The sequence below is a fragment of the Crotalus tigris genome, unplaced genomic scaffold (genome assembly GCF_016545835.1).
Source record: "Crotalus tigris isolate CLP2741 ecotype Arizona unplaced genomic scaffold, ASM1654583v1 scf7180000017764.6130737, whole genome shotgun sequence".
In the NCBI taxonomy this organism is placed as follows: Eukaryota; Metazoa; Chordata; class Lepidosauria; order Squamata; family Viperidae; genus Crotalus; species Crotalus tigris.
Genome location: NW_024096618.1, coordinates 4,926,523 through 4,948,581, shown reverse-complemented (window position 1 = coordinate 4,948,581; position 22,059 = coordinate 4,926,523). Strand labels below are relative to the sequence as shown.

Here is a 22,059-nt window from a genome sequence, read left to right as displayed (position 1 = left end):
CGGTTTAACACCAACAGTAGGATAGCGAATGCCAATTTTCAATCTTGAAAATTTCTATTGCATTTCACGGTTTACTCTCACTTAAAAATACATACTGAGATGTGTGCATGAAGTCTGACCATAGATGTCCACAGGATGTGATTTTAAAAAAAGTCAATTTGGTGGCTACAATGGTGCTACTGAAGCTCATTTTTTAAATGTGCAACACAGGAGAACTCTGATAGTTGTCGTTGTGGTCACCATTTGGACTTTCAGACACTCTGAGGTGAGTATGATTTCTTTCTGCTTCCTAGTCTGTTCTGATTTCCAATTTATTTACAAAGCTACTGTAGAACTGTCTTAAGTTTACATTCTGCTTATTTATTCCTCGTAACACACATATTCACATCACCCTCTCCATAAGTGGAAGTGAAGCTGAAGTGTGGCATGTAGTATTGTCTATAATAGGGGTCTTCAAACTTGGCAACTTTATGACTTGTGGACTTCAACTCCCAGAATTTCTCAGCCAGCCAGGGCTGGCTGAGGAATTCTGGGAGATGAAGTCCACAAGTCTTAAAGTTGCCAAGTTTGAAAACCCCGTGGTCTATAACAAGCATGGAAACAGCAGAACAGATCTAGGGAAGGCTTTGTGGGGCTGGAAAACTTGTTGGAAGCCTCTGATTCAATTGACTGCTTCAAACCATTTTGATCCATGAATCTGCTTTGAAGTGGTGGTTTGATCCAAGGTCAAAGGAATTAAGGCATTCTTGAAAATCTTTGCATACAATTTCTGATATAACCTTTGGTTATTCAGACTTAGCACTGTACAGTTACTGCACTAAAAGAATCAACGCTGGGGAGGGTAGAGCTGTTAGCCTGAGATTTTCATTATAACTAAGCTGAATAATTTTGTCAGGAGAAAGAACGATGGATAGTGCATTTCATCCCCATCTCATGATCACAAGAAATCGTATTTAATCACAATTCCAGCTCCAGAGATTTTACCAGCTACTTCAAAAAGGCTTTCATATCAACTTTCAGCCATATAATACTATAAATTGGATTGTTTTTAAATGGAAGTTGGTCACCTAAAAGGGATCAAAATTCTCATTCAGTAGAACAATCTGTGCTTTCTTCTTTTTGGCACTTGTGGGCTATATTGCCTGAATTTTTCCATTTGTTTCATGAATATTTTTTTTAAAGAGGAATATTCTTTTTTTTTTTAAAGAGGAACATACATTTTACACCACAGATCTTTCTAAAGTAGAACCTGCTGCTTTACAGGTATTAAATATTATTTTAAATTGGGGAGTTGGGCTTAGTACAAAACTCCCCTTCTGAACAAAAGGGATCAATGGAGAGATTTCTTTCAGCAGATGCTAATTTTAAGAAAGGAAATGTTATTCCACTCAGCCTAGAAAAAACAACTACAGAATTTTTTTTAAAGAAGCAAGCTAGATAATTTCAGGGTACTCAGTGTAGAAAAGAAGAAATGAGTGACATTACTGATATGAAATAATATCTGAGAAATATCTAACATGCAACAGATAGCTTCTTAAAAAGATCCAGAAGACAGCACAGAACAGCTCAGGGTAAATTTCAACCGATCCCCTACATATCCCAGATCTGGCTTGCTGCATTTCATGAATTTGTGGTTCAATTCTATGCCCCTTTTCCTTCTGAAGTATTGGACATTTTGGACAGATGTCTTTTAGGACCACTCTCAGCATTTGAAAGAGGCCTTTCAGAGTGTATTAGCATGAAGAAACAGCTTTTCAAATTATTAAAGCAGCCATATCCTTTTTCAAGAGTTGGACAACTGTTTTTTATTTATTTATTTGTAAAATTTATTACCTGCTCATCTTACCACACAATAACTCTGGACAGCATACAATATTAAGTAACTTAATTAAGTTTAGAATGTGGTCCTGGTTATCAGCATGTGCAGATTCTGACAACTCTTTCACTGGGTCTTTCTGAAACAGATCAGCAGCGCATGGATGGATGTACAGAGCTAGCCAAGGATAACATTTGATGTGGCCATACAGAATTTGCAAAGGATGCAAATGACGCCTACGAAGAATCAATTTAGAACAGCTCTTGAGGATACTGGGAGAGGATGTAAATCTCTGACACAAATTCCTTCAGTTATAGTGATGGAAGAATATAATAGCTTTATCAAGCCTTTGCCTCCATGGCTAATAACTGCTCTAGGAATGGATCTGCACCAAGGAATCATTGCAGGCAGAAAGTTTAACCCCTCTCCCTTCCGTTAGCATTTAGCCAAAGAAGACATTGTAATATTGTAATGGAAGATGAATTTCACACATAGCAAATAGGCAAATATACTTTTGCCTATTCCTTATTAATAACATCCCATGCTTATGCCATAATAAATCTCATTTTGTTTACTGTACTATGGCTTAATGTGCCATTGACTTCATATGAATTGAATTCCACATAAGCTTTTGGAATCAAACATTTTTAAAACTGAGAAGTGCAATCTGATTCAAGGAAATATTGTATGTAGTATTGGATCATTGGCCCTCTCATTACTCATTGCAGCATTTCCAGTACTGCTAACAGATTATATCTTAACTTTGGTCTAAAGCAGTGGTTCTCAACCTTTTTAATGCCGCGACCCCCAACTGGTCATAAGTCGAGGACTACTCAACCGGTCGTAAGTCGAGGACTATTCAACTGGTGCAGCATCATTTGCAGAATGGGACTTTTGGTGGGCTCAGCAGGGCAGAGACAGCCTGGACAATTCCTATTGGCTTTTGAAAGCCAATAGAATTAGACTCTATTCAAGAGAGTCTATTCTATTGGCTTTCAAAAGCCAATAGAATAAAAGGGAGTAGCACAGCTAAGGAAAAGGGGGAAAAAAATGGCGGCCTGCATAGTTTGGCGACCCCCGTGAAATGGTTGTTCGACCCCAAATGGGGTCCCGACCCACAGGTTGAGAACCACTGGTCTAAATCAACAACTCTAGAGTTTCTACCTGGAATTGGCTATGGTGTAAATCTGGGTTGATGAAGTTGGCATTACATTCTATCTGTGAACATTAGTTAATTTCTCTTTCCTTCAATGAACTAATGAAATGGCAATCAATTAAACACTACTTTAATTTATTAGTTAATGATTTTAACTAATTTTAACTTATTAGCCTTTAGGTCTGGGGAAAGAATAATTTATCTGCAGTTGGAAGCATACTTTGAGATGAAATACAAATTACATTAGAGGTCCCCAACCTTTTGGGCACCAGGGACCGGTGCCATGGAGAAAGTTTTTTCTGCGGACAAGAGGTGGTGTGGTTTTGAATACTGCCTGCATCCCAAAGATGGAACTTTGTTTGTTTGTGTGGCCTGCTTGCTGGCATGCTGCGGACTGGTGCAGGTCCATGGACCGGGAGTTGGGGACCCCTGAATTACATAACAGGGCATTATCACTTCAAAAGAGACACATCTGTGTATGTGAAAGAATGAAAAGCAATTTTGGAAAAATGGACCTGCCATCTGTAATTAACAGTATCTATATGTGTCTTTACTTTGCTTGATTAATCAGGGGCATCTTTTTAGTTAATTAAAAGTGTTTGAATCCATTACTTTACCAATCAATATTGATAATCAACATTCTACAGTGTGGCTAATGCCATTGCTGTTGTATAACCACTGAAATACAAGCAGGAAATTTCTTCATTCATCAACACAATCAAGCTTTTAAATGCTTACCATGGAGAACCATATATCCTGAAGCCTCTCACTGTTACCTCTGAATCTTGCAGGTATATGCAGTTCGTTAAGAGAGATTGCACATTTTCATAACTTTCTGGCTTCAGTTTAGATACTGAGGGAAAATAATAAAAGTCCTGCTTGATTAAGTCTGCCATGAACTCTTGATCGAATGTCAGCTCATGATTACCTGCTATCACAATCTTGTATTCATATGGTAGACTACCTAAAAAGGAGAAAAATAGACATTGTTCAATGTGGCATTTGTGTTTTTTAAAAATGACATTAAACTATGCCAGTCTTTCCAATGTGCTGTGTGATAGAATAAGAACTTCAGAATAGGCACTTTATCCAGCCAGGAAATTCTAGGAACTTAAATTCAGAAATTCATTTATTCTAAATTGTGCTGAAGATGTATCTGGACACTCCAAAGAAAGATTAAAAATGAAACACACTATACTTAGAATTCACTGAAGTTAGGTAATTATATGTTTTGCATTAATACCTTGCTTTTTCTCTTGAGAACTCACAGTGAATTATGTTGGAATCCCGCTTCAGTTTATCCCTGAACATGTATAACCCTAAATAGCTTGAGGGCTGTGTCAGAAAAAACCTGGTTTTTTCTCATCTAAGCTTCACCACTACCTTAATTTGAGCTCTCATACAATGAGCCAAGCTAAAGTGATTGGGATCGTAGTTGTATATTTTTAAATACATGATCAACCTACTTCACCTGCATATTGGTGCCACTCTTATTCAAATTCTGTATCAACGTGGTGGGCCATTTCCTTGACACAAATGTTCACTTTCCAACACTTGTTGGAAGTCACTTCAATCCTCAAAATGTATTGCTAGTGATACCCTGAGACTGGAGACAAGCCTCATGAAAGTGGAAGCTAGAATGTGAATGATCATAGTCAACTACTCAGCTACTGGCTCAAACTATTCCTTTCCCCCCTTGACATCTCCTAACTATGATGGAAGATTTTCAGTCTACATACAAGAAGGCAGTGGCAATTAAAACTTTATCCTTGGACTTCTTTCCCAAGTCTTCTACTCAGCAGGTCATTGAAGCACTCATTAAAAAGTGTGTAACAGACACAGAGTGCCAACTGGATCTAGCCAGATTCCCAAACTTTATTGCCAGAGAATCAAACAGATACTCTCAGAGGTACCCTATGGCAAACTTAACTAATCTTGAAGTACCTAACCATTAGCAGAACTTTACACTGGGACACTCTCATACCCTTCCCTCAACTGAGAGACAATGCCCTTGTGATTTTAGGCAAACAGAACATGTACTCCTCCAGTGGCTGTATTGCACAGACATTTGAAACAGCCTTATCTCACAATTACTGCATAAATAGCCAGGGCACCCAGGATAATTATATGATAAATTTAAATATTTAAATGAATTAAAGTTGCTTTGCAGCAAATGATTTCTTTGCTGCACATCATCACATTCTCTTTCAGATACACTGAAGTTACCTGAGTACTTTTTAAACTTCAACATCCCACAGTTTTTTCACATATGTCTAGGATACAGGTTTTGAGCTGCTATTCTTAAATCTCTGATATATGTAAAGAAGTGTGCTAAGTTTATGTTAATAACTTTATCCCCATTGTTATTTCTAAATATTTTTCAGCCATCTAAGATACCCATCTATCAAACATAACTAGTTTAAGCTAGCTGGTGTTATTGCTTCAGTGAATGTATTTATGTGGGTTATTTAAATAAATTCCTCTAAACATACAGTTACATTTATTATAGTGGCAGCTGCAATCAATATGGTGGTTACAGATATGTCAGGTTTACCAATTAACAACTCTGGTTCTGATGACTTTGCAAAATAGGTTTCCTAGTCTTCCCACAGGCATTGGTAACTTGGAAAGTCTCCTTTTAACATGGAGAATCATAGGATTAATTCCCCTCACCAAAATATTTAGGCACAATTTTTCAAACAGGCAAATTTGTATAATTAATAATCTTTGGGCAGTTTATTTTTATCATCATTTTTATTTTTACTGTTGTTTTTATGTTACGTTTTGTTCTTTCTTTCTCTGCATCTGATTGACACTTAACACCTTTTTCAATCTGGGCGAATAGAAAAGATGAATATTAACAAAGTATTATTATTGTCATTCTTAATTATAATTTGAGTTAAGACAAGACAGTTTCCTATACTTCTGAAGGCTCATCCACAGATGCTCCTTGTTCAAGGTTGAGAATAGTCCAGTAACAACAACACTGTCCTCAACTAATTCCTGTCTTTGAAGAAGAATTCTTCTCTGTTCTATATCAAAAATACTTTTGAAGGCACAAGCAGCATGAAAGGATTCTTCCCCACAGTGGATTGGTCATTTTTTTTACAGGTTTATCTTTGGATTGGTGAAAAAGTGGTCCCCACCCCTTTCCTTTTGTTTACCTGAAATGGACAAGCATTCATCCAATTTCTCCTTCTATATGCCAACTGATAGGAAGTTAAATGGTGGTATTTTCTTTCTTTTTTAATTGTCTACAAGTGGAAGTTCCAAACTGAAAGTGTCCAACACAAAAAGGAGTTAATAGAGGGGGGGGAGTCATTTAAAAATCTATCAGTGAAAGCCACCATCTCAAAGACCCACTCATGGAAAAGAAAGCCATTGGTGCTTGTTTTCCTAGCATAGGCGGGAAGGACAAAGAAGCAGATGAATTCACCAATCGGGACCATGGTAACCACCATCAGCGTGAAAAGATTGGTCAGTGTTGAGGAATGGATTGAAATCTAGACCACAATTCACGAACTTTCTCTATTTCGATCTGGTGCCAGCAAGGCAAACAAACAGCTTAAAACATTGTGGGAAGTCAGCCCCCCAGAGAAGGAAATATTAAAAGGCCAGAAAAATATATTTTCTCAAAGGATCTTAAAGAGACAGAAAAGCATGCCCAGTTTTTCTTAATAGCCCCAAGTCTGCCTCCCCCCTACATCTGTACAAATGCAGATGTAAACCATCAGGAAAGTTGGAGCTAGGAGATTAGGAAGACAAAGACCTAAAATCTGCATACCCCACCTGAAACAGGACATGGTAGGATTAATTCACAAAGGCCAAAGGGCACACCCAAACTCAGGTCAGAATACATGACACAGGAAATAACCTCAAAACAGGAACAGGAAATAACTCCAAACAAAAGGCTCCAGAGCAGTGGTTCTCAACGTTTGTGTGACGGCGACCCCCGTCACACAAACGTTCTGCGCATGCGCGGCGCCGCGTGCATGGGGGCAGGACCACGCACGTGCGGCGCACATGCGCAGCGCCCCCACGCACAGCGCGCATATGCAGCGCCACCCCATGTGCGGCGCGCATGCGCAGCGCCGCCCCATGTGCGGCGCGCATGCGCAGCGCCGCCCCCTGAGGGGAGAAAATGGCGGATTGCCTTCTTTGGCGACCCCCGAAAAATGGTCGATCGACCCCAAATGGGGTCGCGACCCATAGGTTGAGAACCGCTGCTCCAGAGGGTATAAAAACCTATTCCCTACATGTGCTTAGCCCTTTTTTCACTTCTCTTGCTGCCAGAACCATCTTCCTGTCTGGCTCTCTTCTCCAATAAACTACAACCTTCTTCCCAAAGCAGTTGCCATGTTTATTCCCAGCTTGGATGAACCACGATGAAGACCTTTCTTCCAACAACAGCTATGCAGAACAACCCTACTGGAAAAGTATGAGGAAGCCTTTCAAGAGGGAGAAAACAAATCCTACACGGCGAGCTAAATGAAATCCACTCATCCCACAGAAGTCAATGGGAAGAAGTTGCACAAATATCCCAGAGATGTCTAGTGAAAGATATATGCAGGCTACTTCAACACAACCTAGCTGGGGAGTAGAACCCCATTAATATGATTGTTAAATCATGCAAAGGATTTTGCTGAATCACAGAACTTCAGAGAACACATTTAGATGGAAATGGCTTTTCCATTCTAGTTCAAGAAAGAAATGATATAGATGTTTTATTCATCTGCCTTTGCAATCACAAGTAACCCCCAATTTGCTACAGCTATTTTCAGCTTAAGATGATCATATAGTGGGGAAGGGAGGTGACCATGTGTGCCCTTTCTCTGCACCGAAGCACAATTTTCATACTAGTTTATAGTTTCTATGCTTCAGTGCAGACAAAGATGCTTCTTCTAGTTTCCAAAACCCTTTGCCAGGGCACTCCATTCCATATTCTTCCCAGTGTTCAGTTTATCTTTCAGTGAATTTTATTTATTTACTTAGCCAATCACATAATTAAAAATGAAAAAAAAATAGTTACAAATACACAGCTAACATGAAACTCGTTAAAAAGTAATTGAATAGCAATAGCACTTAGACTTATATACCACTTCAGAGTGCTTTACAGCCCTAAGAGGTTTACAGAGTCAGCATCTTACCCCCAGCAACCTGGGTCCTCATTTTATTGACCTCGGAAGGATGGAAGGCTGAGTCAACCTTGAGCCAGTCAAAATCGAACTGCTGGCAGTCGGCAGTCAGCAGAATTAGCCTGCAATACTGCATTCTAACCACTGCGCCACCAAGGCTCTTAAACTGAAACAATTTAAAACTGCATGAGAGTATTTATTCAAGATATTTATGGCCAGGGGATCTGAGGCATGTCAAAAAACGGGTGGGGTTTTGTTCACATGGCTATGATCACCTTGACTTCTCTCACTGCTCCACAGACTTCCCCTCCCTGTTGCTTTGTAGCTCCTGAGGATGGGTCTTGCCTCAGTGCCCTGTTTCTGGCTGTCCTCTCCCACTGTAATTTTGTCACAATTTTTTATTCCAGGTTTTAGTATCGTCTGTAAAGGTTTACTAGTTTTATTATGTCTCCTGTTTCTATGCTTTTTCTGTTTTATGTGAGTTTTCATTGCAGTTATTTTAAATCCACAGCTATCCTGAAAAACGTGCACTGATCAAAAGAATATGCATGTTTGAAAGTCAGTTTTGGAGTAGTGGTGAAGGCATTCTGCTAGAATTAGCCGCTGAAGACCTTTGGGCCAGTCACTCTCTCTCAGCTCTAAGATGCAAGCAATGGCAAATTACTTCTGAAAAATCTTGCCAAAAAACCTGCAGGGACTTAACCAGACAGTCTCCAAGAATCAGACAGGATCGAACAAAGGAAAGAAAAATGTGCAAACATTTACTCAAAAGTAAATTCCATTGTGCTCTTCAAGATCTACTCTTGGACATGAACCCAGATATTAATTATGTCCAGATTCCTGTTATGTTCATTAAAATTGGTAGCATTTAATCTGGGCATGACAGTCATCTTTTACTGGACTTATTCTACGTGTGGCTAGTGTGAGTCTATCCAATATATACTGATGGGAAAATATAAGAATCCAGCCTAATATTGTATGTAAAATGCTTAAAATCTAAGTATTTTACAATACTTTTGACAGACAAAAATACTGTAAAGGGAACACAAACGTATAGGATCCTATACGTTTGTGTTCCCTTTATTTTTTTGAGCAGTATATATCAACCAATTAGACCAGTGGTTCTCAACCTTTTTAATGCCGCGACCCCCAATTGGTCGTAAGTCGAGGACTACTCAACCGGTCGTAAGTCGAGGACTACTCAACTGGTACAGCACCGTTTGCAGAATGGGACTTTTGGCGGGCTCAGCAGGGCAGAGACAGCCTCGACAATTCCTATTGGCTTTTGAAAGCCAATAGAATTAGACTCTATTCAAGAGAGTCTATTCTATTGGCTTTCGAAAGCCAATAGAATAAAAGGGAGTAGCACAGCTAAGGAAAAGGGGGAAAAAATGGCGGACTGCGTTGTTTGACGACCCCCGTGAAATGGTCGTTCGACCCCAAATGGGGTCCTGACCCACAGGTTGAAAACCACTGAGTTAGACGGAAGATGGAAATGCAGCGATGAAATTTATGAGGACCCACATTTTTACAGTCTTCTGTGCTTTTTTTTCTTCACTCTTCTTTTCCATAGCTAACTCAGCCTGATATCAAATCATTTTCAGGATGTAAACATATGGCTAGCATGAATCACTTCCCATTGTTTTGCTTTGAGGAATAGTGAGCAACAACTTAAAAGCTGAAGTAATTTTCTAAATTTTATATGTAAAGAATAACAATGTTTGTCAAACGGTGGTTTTTCCTTTTATAGACAAAATTAACTCAAGGATAAAAATACTTCTTTTATGTTGGTGGATTGAAACAAGAATTGCAAGATGAAGCAGTATTGTAAATAATTATCAATACAGTAGTCCTCAACTTATGACCACAACGGGAACCAACATTTCTGTTGCAAGCAAGGCAGTTGTTAAATGAATCATGCCCAATTTTACTACTTTTTTGCCACAGTTGTAAAGTGAATCACTGCAGCGGTTAATGAATCATAAGGACATTAAGTGAATCCTGGTTCCTCCATTGACCTTGTTTATCGGAAGCTGGCTGGGACGGTAACAAATGGAGATCACATGACCCCAGGACACTGCAACTGTCGTAAATATACGCTAGTTGCTAAGCACCCAAATTCTGATCACGTGACCGTGGGGATGCTGTGATGGTTGTAAGTGCAAGGATCAGTTGATCACTTTCTATGGCAGACATGTCAAACTCTCGACGTCACATGACATCGCATGACGTATTGGGACAGTTTTGCCATTGCTGGCAATGGGGTGGATGTGGCTTCCATGTGATGCGTCTGGCTCTCGGGCTGGCAGTTTGACACCCCTGATCTTTGGAGATTCTCGGTCATCTATGTCAAAATTGAACAGCCTCACGCAACAGAGGGGGAGGGATACGACATCATCTATCTCTAGTCTACAACACAGTCCTTTCAACACTTCCAAGAAGGCTCCACATCCATTTGCACCACTCAGGTGACCTTAAAGACACAGATAAACCTCCAGGTGGCCTCAACAACTCTCTAAAACAAATGTAAATGTCCAGCTCTCTGCAAGGAATATATAAATCCTTCCATTCCCCACCATCCAGTCAGAGCTGAAGAAGCTTCTTGGATGACAAGCGAAACATCTTCAAAGAAAAACAAGAAAGTCCAGTTGCCTCTTGAAAAAGCATTTTTGGGACAACTTTTCTCAGTGCTGTTTGATCTGTCACTAAACAAATGGTTGTAAGTCAAAGACTAACTGTAAACAACTGTCTGGATGAATGAATGTGCTTATCTCAAGTATAAAAAGCAGAGTCAATTCCTTGAGCACTGAGCAGCAGCTTGAATGACAAAATATTTATTCTTTTTTTACTGGTCTTTTATAATCTGCACTGCTCCCACATCCAATATATTCCTAAATCCTTTTCTACTGATCCCTTCCTTCTGAAAAAGATATTTAATTAAGTGGGGAAGATTTAAAAATAAATGCCACATTAACTTCAGTAAGGCATAAATGCAAGGTTCTTACAGCAGGATTGTTTTACTCTTCATTTTGTGGAACAGATTTTAGTATTCTATGAGCGAAGTGGCAATCATATAAGTGCCCACTTAAAGCTTTCTTTTCCTCATTTCAGTCTTTCAGAATACTGCAGTGAGTGATACAGTAAAGATAATATCATTGCTAAGATTGCATTTTAAGCATCTCATTGACAGTTCTATGTTTAAACAGTTGGCTAAAGTCTGGGAAATGTACATGGAAATGAGCACCTCTTCTTAAGTCTTCTTTAAATTATTGTACCTGAGCATTACTAACACATAAAAGCGAGCAATTAAATACAAATGTAAAGTACAAGATGGATTTTCTACGCCCATATATAAACAGAATAGAAAAAAAAAGGTACACACATCTAAGAGAGATAAACTGCCTACGCTAAAAAGGTACTTCTATACGAAAGACAACTTGCCTGAAAGATCTCACTAAATTCATTAGAATTTCTTTCCAAATGCCTGTGACTAAGACTGCAACTTTCCAAGTCTAAAATTACTGTGGTAAATGAAGAATCTGCAAAGAAAATAATATCTGCAAATGCACCCATTATAATTTGTGGAATGACTGCTTAGTCTAAGTCTGTGTGGGAGCTGATCGATGGAGGGGAGGATGTTTTCTGTCACTCAAATTGTGGTTCAGTGTAGCTGCCTGCTTCAAAATCATCCTCACCGTCCCCATCAACCTGGCAGACAGAAATGGCTTAATATTATGCAAAAACCAGATCCATCTGGACTGCTTACAACTCTCAAAAATTATGAGAATGGTACCTAATGAATAAATTTGGAATTATTTATGGAATGAAATTTCTGTTTACTTTTGAGTAAGTTTACCGCCCGTTGCTTGAAATGGAAGGGAAATGGCAATCTTTTTAAAACTGGTCCAGAGGTCTGGCAGAGCTGGCAGTATTTTTTTGTAGTGCTTTCTTGGAGAGCTCTAAGAAGACAGGATTAACTTACTCTTGGTTCTATATCTATTTAAAAGTGCCCAGGGGTCTCTGCCCATGAAACTAAGCAGAATTGTACAGCCCCAGTATTATCTGAGCTGTGCTGCAGTGGTCTTTCCCCCAAGGCTTCCTAGAACAGGGCTTTTCAACCAGTGGTATGGGTACCACCTGTGGTACATTGGCACCTGGCCGGTGGTACGCAACCATCCTAGAAAAGTGGTAGCAGGCGAGGGGAATGAACTGAACCGGTGGCAGCACCGCACAAGCCTGAGCGAGAGATGGCTGGAGCTGCAGGACTGTCAGGGCTCAGCAGAAGCGCCAGGATCAGTGCCGCTTTCCAGCTGATTGGCGCTTCTTCGGGGCTGTCAGGGCTCAGTGGAAGCACCAGGATCAGCGCCAGGCTCCAGCTGGGGCTCAGCGCTGATCCTGGTGCTTCTGCTGAGCCCTGAAGAAGCACCAATCAGCTGGAAAGCAGCACTGATCCTGGCACTTCTGCTGAGTCCTGAAGAAGCGCCGATCAGCTGGAATGTTACAGCATCTCCAGGGTCTTGTGATTTACATTTAGATGCTTGGCAACTGATTCATATTTATGACAGTCACAGTGTCCCAGGGTCATGTGAAGTGACCAAAACTTGCTACAACCACCCAGCAGATAGGGGGGGAATAAAACCCAAACGGCCCCCCACCCCACCCCTGCTGCCAATCCTCAACAGAAATGCTCACAGCAATGAAAACCTCGGATAGGAGGAAGAGTGCTGCTGTGCGGGCAGGCAGATGTCTTGCTTGGCTGTTGCTTGGGGGGGGGACTTTTTTCAGTGCCATTGTCACTTCAAACAGTCACTAAGTGAACTGTTGTAAGTTGAGGACTACTCATACTTTATCACTTTTTTCTTCTTCTTTTTTTGGTCATCAAGTTTTTGACACCTTGCTAGGCGACTGGTGGTACTCGGATGTTGCCATATCTTAAAAGTGGTACAATGGGTGAAAAGGTTGAAAAGCCCTGTCCAAGAACATAGAATAACAAAGTTGGAAGGGACCTTGGAGGTCTTCTAGTCCAACCTTTACTTGAGCAGGAGACCTTATCACATTCAGGAGAAATGGTTGTCCAATCTCTCCTTGAAATCCTCCAGTGATGGAGCACCCACAGTTTTGGCAGGCCAGCCCTTCCAGTGATTAATTGTTCTCACTGTCAGGAAATTTCTCCTCAGTTCTAGGTTGGACCTCTCTTTAATAATTTTCAACCTGTTACTTCTTGTTCTGCCCACAGATGTTTTGGAGAATAGATTGGCCCGCCTTTTCTCTGTGACAGCCCCTCAAGACCTAGAAGGCTGCAAACATTTCGCCCCTAGTCCTTTTCTTGGTTAGGCATACCTAGTTTTCTCAATCATTTATTGTACCCAGATGCCTTGTCATCTTTGTTGCTGTTCTCTGATTTCATTCTATAGTCTTAGCATCTTTTTTTGCATCATAAGTGACCAGAATTGGATGCAGTATTCCAAGTGTGGTCTTACCAGTGCAATGTAAAGAAGTACTGTCACTTCAGGTGATCTTAATACTATCCCTCTGTTGATGCAGCCTGGGACTGCAATGGCTTTTTTGGAAGCTGCAGCACAGTTGCTGACTTATACTTAAGTGGTAGTACACTAGGAATACCTAGATCCATCTCACAATTACTACTGTTGAGTCAGGTACCATATACCTGTGCATTTGGGAGGAGGGTTGCCTATGTGGAGGATCTTACTTTTCTCACCATTGAATTGCATTTTGTTGGCTTGGGCCCAGTGTTCAAGTCTGTCAAAATCCTTCTGAATCTTGAGTTTATCTTCCAAAGTGTTAGTTATTTCCCCTAACTTGGTGTCATCTGCAAATTTCATGAGTTGCTCTTCTATCCTCTCATCTAGATTATTTTAGGAACATTTTGAAAAGTACTGGGCCTAAGACAGAACCCTAAAGTACCTCACTACATGCTTCCCTCCATGCAGATGTAGTTCCATTAAGGACTACATGCTGAATGTGGGTGGTTAGTGGACTGCAAATCCATCCGTCTAGCATGATCTTTTCTTAACAAACCATGTTGGCTTTTAGTAATCACCTTGCTCAATTTTAGGTGCTCAATTTTAGGTGCCCGCAGATCGCCCAGGCGGCCCTGCAGCACCATGGTGGCCACGCCCTCCGCCCGTGCCCCACAACATCATCTGCTGCCCAGCTGCTATGTGCTTGGCTGCACCTGGGGGGTGACTCTCCTCCGGGGGGGGCTGCTGGTTAGGGGGAGGCGGGGGAGGCGGGGCTGGGGCGAGAGAGAGGGCTCCGAGTGCCGCCTCTGGCACTCGTGCCATAGGTTCGCCATCACTGTCCTACCATATTCTTGCCTATTTTGACTTGCATTCCTGTTCTGTCTCCTATAGTGCAGCTTTTGGCAAGTTGGACTATTTTTTCCTTTTGCATGAAGACAGATGCAAAGAATGAGTTGTGTAGTTCCACTTTCTCGCTGCTATCTGTCAACTCCTTGCCATCTTCTCCAATTAGTGGACCAAAGATTTCCTTGACTTTTTTTCTTGTTTCTTACATATTAAATTTTTAAAATTATTTTTCGTATTTGTTGCATGCCTTAATAATTCATCCCGAGCCTTAGGTTTCCTGACTATCCTTGCTGATTTAGGCTATTTACTGGTATTCTGCGTTAGTTATCTGTCCCTCGTTCCACTTTTAATACTTGTCCTTTTTTCTCTGTTTTCCGGAGAGATCTTTAGGCAACTATGCTGGTTTTATCTGGTTTTCTTGGTTTTTTTCCCCGCGTTATTGTGTTAGATTATGCTTTTGTAATCTTATTTTTCAGTTTCCTGAGCATGTTGAGTCATTTTCCCCTTTAGGATTTCCATCCATTGAATCTTTCTTAAACTCTTAGTTTATTGAAGTCAGTTCTCTTAAAGTCTAACACACTAGTCTGACTTTGTTCACTTACTTGTGCCTGCATTATATTAAATTCCAATATCACCATAGTTACTCTCCCCCAAAGCGCCTTTTACTTCAACCCCTTCTATTATTTCAATTCTGTTAGTAAGAATTTCCACTATAGCTGACCTTCTAGTTCCCTCCTCTACATTTTGGATGACAAAACTGTTAGCTAGGCTCGTCAAGAATCCACTTACTGCAGAATTTGTCTCCCATTTGATGTCAGAGTAGTTACTACTTTGGTGCATACCAATTACAAAAAGTTCCATCTTTTTCTTCTGCTTGGTCACATGACCTGTGGTCTACATCTATGGCAATGTCATTCTTTTTTCCTTTTATATTAACATAAATGCATTCAAGGCTTTCACCCTTTTTTATGCATTTCTCTAGGGGTGTGGTGATTTCTTACATATAATGCAACTCCACCTTCTTTGGGTTAGGTCTGTTTCTTTTAAACTATTTGTATCCTTCTAGCAGTACATTCAGTCATGAGTTACATCCTACCAAGTTTCAGTAATGGCAGCAATATTAGCAGAACTTAGAATGAAATAGTCTGGAATCAAAGGAGTAAATTGCCTTCTCATTTCCTTGTAATTCTCTACATTTTCTTTTTCATTCTCCTATCACTTCTTCCACTATTTATGATCATAGTGTTTATTAATACATCATGCTGCTATTAAAGCAAAGGATAATTGGAGAAAAGGCATGCATATGAGCTGTCTGGCCAATACCCACTTTGCATTCTCATTATAAATTGACAAGTGATAACTGCATCTCTAAGTATTTTTAGATATATCTCCATCTCTAAATATGCTCGTATCCAACTCTCATTTCCATCAACCAGAGTTGGGACAACCATGGCCTTATAGCCAGCCCTATTCTTTCAACAAACAATTATTTTTGCACACTATTTTTTTCACTACATTTGCAAGATGTAATATCTTTCTATCTGCATTCTTACCTTTGGTAAACTTTCTACCAACATACATAAGCAACTACTTATAAATAAAAATCATTAAACAAGGGGATAGCAAACCAACTTGTTTTATTCCCTATAAATGCTGAACCATTTATTAAACATTTCATTCTATAATATTTGGTGGACTACATGCCCACAGCATGGTATGATGCTGAACATCACTTTCCAAATGCCTTATAAATCGAAATAAATCTCTTCCAGCTCCAGCTGGTAACTTTACACCAACCAACAGATAGGATGTAAACTTGGAAATGATGGAGAGGTTATTGAACTCTATGCAAACAGCGGATGCTTACTCTGGGTTTGCTGAATTAGATACAGAAATATCAATTCCTGATTTATCAGTTCATGCACCTGAGTAAGAAGAATTAACCAGCTTTGAGATAATGGTTAAATTATAAAGACTCTAGTGCATGAGTTTCCAAGTTGGCACAACAGGGATTTATAAGGAATTGAAAAGTATTAAAAGTCAAATCTCCAATTTCAAAAGAATTGAAAACCTAATTCTTTTTCACGAAACCAACTTGAAGAATTCAGTAGCAAAGTGCTACTCAATCTCATGCTAAAATAACTACATATTTGGGAAACTGGAATGGTTAGTTCAAGCACAGTTCATGAAAAAAAAAGTTAAAGGTAATAATGTTTTATCTATGTTTTATTTGGAAAACTTTTTAAAAGATCTTTTTCCACTTCCAAATAAATACATATAAAGACTTAAAATACAAGGTGCCTATGGATTCCCTTTGATATTGATTGGCTCCACTTAATTTCCTAAGATCTTGCATTTGTGATCATATCAGGCAGTGTTTAAGGCAAAGCCCACTGCTGGAATACAAAGGATGTAAACGGATGGTTTATCCTGACCTTGTGATTCAGGCTGTAAATTGCAAAGAAACTTCAATGACATTTGTTGCCTGAGAAGTTTTTTTCTCTTTTCTGCAATCTTCTGCCTTTCTATAAGAGAGGAGATTTGCAGATCTGTCAGCAGCTATAAAATTTATGAATGTGCTAAGAATTTCTGATGTGTGATTTGCTTTCCAACCTCTAAGACCACAAGGGGGTAAAAACAAATTTTATTTTATTTTTCTTTGCTAAGGTGGGTCAATAGTAAAGCAGACATGAACTAAGAGAAGTGTAAGCTGCAGCCTTAATTGGTACAATTGAGGTTCTACCTTAGGATTCCGCAAGTGGAATTATGGTAAGCCTTACAAATTGATATCTACTCCCTCTATTTTGCCTCTAGAACTTCCATTGGGGCCTAAAGAAATGCAGAAGACTCTAGCACAGTGTTTCTCAACCTTGACAATTTTAAGGCATATGGACTTCAACTCCCAGAATTCCACAGCCAGCACTGCTGGCTGTGGAATTCTGGGAGTTGAAGTCCACATGCCTTAAAATTGTCAAGGTTGAGAAACACTGCTCTAGCAGTTCTTCAGCTGATCATTTTCAAGTGTATTTTTTTCTAGTCAGATACTATAGGAATGATCCCTTAAAGTGCAGTTCACCTACTGATTCCTTTTCATGCCACTGCTTCTTCCAGCCTCAATCCTAAGAGTCTACCAGCTTATCCGAGCTCTGTTATTCTGCTTGCTCCATCTGAGAAGTCTTCTAAATGAGAGTAAACTTTTTAATTGTAAATTGGATGACACGGTGGTTAAATAGACATATAGCTAACTTGAAAATTGTATTCAAAAATACTCATCAATCATCTGCAATGTACCTGAAGGAAGGTATCAAGGGATTGATCAAGTGGAACAGTCTTTCATAATTATTGTTACATGAGACTCACCTAACCATTCGTTGAATTTTTTAACTTCACTAGGAAGTCCCAGTTCAGTGAAATCACCAGCATGAATTAAAACATCTCCATAAGGCATTTGAATTGGGTCTGTTCTGGAGTGAGTATCAGACACACAAACAAAACGAGTGTATCCTGGAGCTCTTGGAGCATCATGTGGAACAGGATCTACCCTACGTATAAAGTTTGAGACACAAATATAGATGTTTTATGTTACATGCACATATCTAGTTGATAGCCCCAATATAAAATATGCTTTCAATGTATTTGAAAAACAAGTTAAATATTCAGCTTAGCCACACATATTTCAATTCCAAGAGTTTTCACCAATTCATAGACAAAATAGCCACTTATAACTATGTTTAAACTTTTCCTAATAAAAGGCATTTCTCAGTTAGGTTTTACACCTAAAGAAGAAGTTCATTGGCAGATGGCCTTTAAATGTTTTAAATTTAAATACAGTTTTAAAATACACATTGTGACTTATAAGCACAACTAGTTTTTAGAGCAACATTTTGCAGGGCTTGACTGCCACGCATTACGCACCAATGAAATCTCAGTTTAACTTGAAACTTGAGACAAATAATTTTTTGACATATACGCAAGATGTAACTAATTAGGAATTATATATTTTAAGTTACTATACAGAATAATAAATTAGAATATTTTTTCCTTAGAGGCTTTCATGTTTCCTTGATAGAACAAAAACTGGCAGTTTCATGATTCAATGTAGAAATAAATGGGTTTTGAAACCATTCCCAGAAGCCTACTAGAACTAATACTTCAGCCTCATAATTCTGTCCTTCTGGTAAATAAAAGAGCAAAATAGACATACTTTCTGCAATAATGTCCCGAACCTGCAGCTTAAAGCTTTGTGACTAGAGCTTTCTCTCTTTTTTGGGAGATAAATCAATCTCACAAGAGATAAATAAAATCAAACATTTTTTTTTAAAAAAACACTCCAAGGTAGAATACATGAAAGCTAATTTACAAAAATGCAATATTCTTTGCAAACCAAAAAAATGATACAGGTCTGCTGAAATTTGAGAGGCAGGATACAATCTCTGCTTCCAAATTAGATTTCATCTTAAAAAATAAAGAAAAAAAAATAAATCTTATGGAAAACAGCTTGAAATGACCCAAAATGTTCTACAAGTACAAACAGTAATAGAGAATAAGGTTTCTAATCAAATACAGGAAAATAAATAAATGGCCTGATAAAGATTCCCTGCTAAAAACATTTTTTTATTTCTTAATCCTTGAAATTCAGTGGCAGATAAACTTTGATAATGGGAAATCCATGGTTCAGTTTCAATTTGTAGAAAATAGGCAAATAATATCTTTGCAGAGCTAATTATTGTAGTTTGCAAGTCATATACTATATTTTATACATAATTTTGGGCCAAAGGGAGGGAGCATTATTTAGTTGAAATTAATCAGAACTATATTCTGGCTGAAAGAAAAAAATATTTCTTAGAAAATATTTGATCTTACATTTTAATGCTGAATTTAGCTGTAGTTAAATATTTTTTCTTTCCCTTCTGTCTCTCAACTTTATTAATAGTTTTCATTTTGAAGTTATGGTGCTTATTGTTATATCAAAAGTAAATTATCTTCAAGAGCAATTACCTTTACAGATATTTTCATCTACCAAAAAATAAAAAAAATATTTTAATTACATCTTACTATCCTCTTATTCACATTGGGTCTAAATTAAAATAAGCTCTTTTATATGAATGCTCACATTACCGTATATTCCGGCGTATAGGGTGACCCGGCATATAAGATGACCCCTTAGTTCGACGCCGGGTCGCAAGACAATCGACGCCGAGTCGCATGCCTAGAAAGTCGTCTTATACGCCGGAAACTACCTTATTTCCGGCATATAAGACGACTCGGTGTATAAGACGACCCCCGAGTTAGGAGGCTGTTTCGACGCTCTTAAAAGTTGTCTTATACGCCAGAATATACGGTATTTCATTAGCTCTGCCATTCTTTGTTAGTGCAGATCTCTGACTCTCTAGTCAAGCAATAGTAAGATATTTTTGCCCTAAAACAGACATCACATTAAAAAACATAGAAAAACATAGAAAACTGAGGGCAAAAAAGCACCCAGTGGGTCATCAAGTCTGCTCTTTGAGTTTTTAATTTTTGTTTTCTTTTTAATTTATTTATTTTTAATATATATAATATATAATAATAAAGTTGGAAGGGACCTTGGAGGTCATTGAGTCCAACCCCCTGCTCAGGCAGGAAACCCTACACCATTTCGGACAAATGGCTGTCCAGTCTCTTCTTAAAAACTTCCAGTGTTGGAGCATTCACCACTTCTGGAGGCAGGTTGTTCCACTGGTTAATTGTTCTAACTGTCAGGAAGTTTCTCCTTAGTTCTAGGTTGCTTCTCTCCTTGATTTGTTTCCATCCGTTGCTTCTTGTTCTGCCTTCAGGCGCTTTAGAGAATAGCTTGACTCTCTCTTCTTTGTGGAAGCCCCTGATATTTTTTAATTTTTGTCAGATGAGAGACATGCATTTGTCCCAAGCATATTTGAACTCAGTTACTGAGGATTGACACACTATCTCCGCTGGAAGTTGGATCCAAGCTTCTATTGCTGTTTCTGTGAAGTAATAGTTTCTAACTACTTTTGAATTTCCCTCCTGTCCATTTCAGGTTATGCCCCCATGTTCTTGATTTTTGCTTAATACTGAAAATCCTGCCTTCTAGAACCTTATTCACACCCTTAATATATTTAAAGGTTTCAGTCATGTCCCCCCCCCCTTTCCCTTCTGTTTAGTATGGTTACCCGGTATGGTTAGGAAATGTTGCTCCAATTTTATATGTACTTAAAACTCCTGTAACTGCCTGTTGCTACTTTATGAAATGCATACATGCACACCCACAGAGTTATCCTTTGCTTTTATTAATAAAAATATTTATTTCACCTAGGAATTATTCTCGGGGGCTATGGAGTGGTGACTGCTCCATGAAATATCATATTGACACAGTAATAACCATTCAGTAATCTGTGATACAGCAACAGGTGAATGGTAGGACTTACATTTGTACGTGAGGGGGTTGGAAACGTCCCTGGTTAATGTTGTAGAAGGTGAAGGCCTGGGTTGGATTAGAACTGTACTCATCTACTTCAATTATGAGTCGACTGTGTTGATGCCTTCTAGCCGTCATAATGTGTGATTGGGCAAATGCCATCTTTGCTCTCTGCAGCAATCCTCCTCTTTCACAGAATCATCTCTCCATATTGGCTGAAAACATCTCCCGGTCTCTCTCTAGCTTATCATGTAATGTATAACTTCCCCTCCTGGATTCTGAAAATGTAAAATCAGATTGAAAACAATGATACTGATGCAAGTGTTTGATAATTCATCTGCTTGGGATGCATCTTATTTATTTACTGTCACAAATTTATGAGAGGAAGACAAATGTTAACAGCTGAAGTATCTCATTACAAATATCTCCAGTTCAGCAAGTTGATGAATATTATTTAGATGCAAGAAAGAAAAGAAACTTGTCAAAGACATGTTAAAACAGGTTTCAACCGTTAGGAGGCTTAATCACAAATCTATTGAATAGAGCATTACTCCTTAGAAAATGTATGTCATCTTTCAATGTTTTGCAAACACAGTACCAGTCATGTATCAGTAAATGTTTACATTATTGTTCCAACATAGTCGGTATGACTATGTATGAAAGGTTTGTAAGTAAGTGTTCCAAAAGATCTATATTATGTCATTTTCCTGTATTTAAATGATCATGATAAATCCATGAATTATCTGAAATGGCTAGAGCCATTAAAAATGTTAGTCAAATTCAGATAATAAGGTACCAGAAGTGTACTTTCCTTTCATGATCTTCCCTAGAAATTAATAAATTGAATATATTTCAACATATTTCAATCACCCAGTCACTTAAACGATGCACATCCTTATTTCATTTTGTTGAAATGATGCTGATTTTTGTAAATGTTTCTATAGCCCACCAATCAGTTCACCATTTTTTCAGCTCTCTAAAAATAAACCAATTGCATATTCTCCAGCGATCTTTATCTCTCAGGCAACCCATCCATTTGTATACTTCATAGCTTCTTTTGTTACTTATTTATCAAACTTTAATCCCTGAGAGATTTTCAATGAAATAGTCCAAATTCTATGAAGAGATAGGATGATGATGATTGTATCTCATTGATTTTTAAAAATTCCTCCGTAATTCCGTTTTGAATGTTTTAATCTGATTTTTAA

At 38.7% G+C, this 22,059-nt stretch overlaps 1 protein-coding gene across 9 annotated transcripts in view; it reads right to left on the bottom strand.

Moving 5' to 3' along the window:
• The window catches only part of MPPED1 (metallophosphoesterase domain containing 1), a 90,509-nt gene that overhangs the window by 52,032 nt on the left and 16,418 nt on the right, over window positions 1–22,059 (bottom strand). For 7 of the 9 annotated variants that reach the window (XM_039341337.1, XM_039341342.1, XM_039341336.1 and 4 more), the window contains exons 3-5: window positions 20,862–21,129; window positions 17,797–17,978; window positions 3,711–3,936 (exon numbers count right to left, since the gene is read on the bottom strand). In XM_039341337.1, the coding sequence (XP_039197271.1) occupies window positions 3,711–3,936; window positions 17,797–17,978; window positions 20,862–21,013 (560 nt within the window). In that variant the 5' untranslated portion in view covers window positions 21,014–21,129. The remainder of the gene's footprint in view (window positions 1–3,710; window positions 3,937–17,796; window positions 17,979–20,861; window positions 21,130–22,059) is intronic. The other 2 variants (XM_039341343.1, XM_039341345.1) reach the window with 2 other exon arrangements.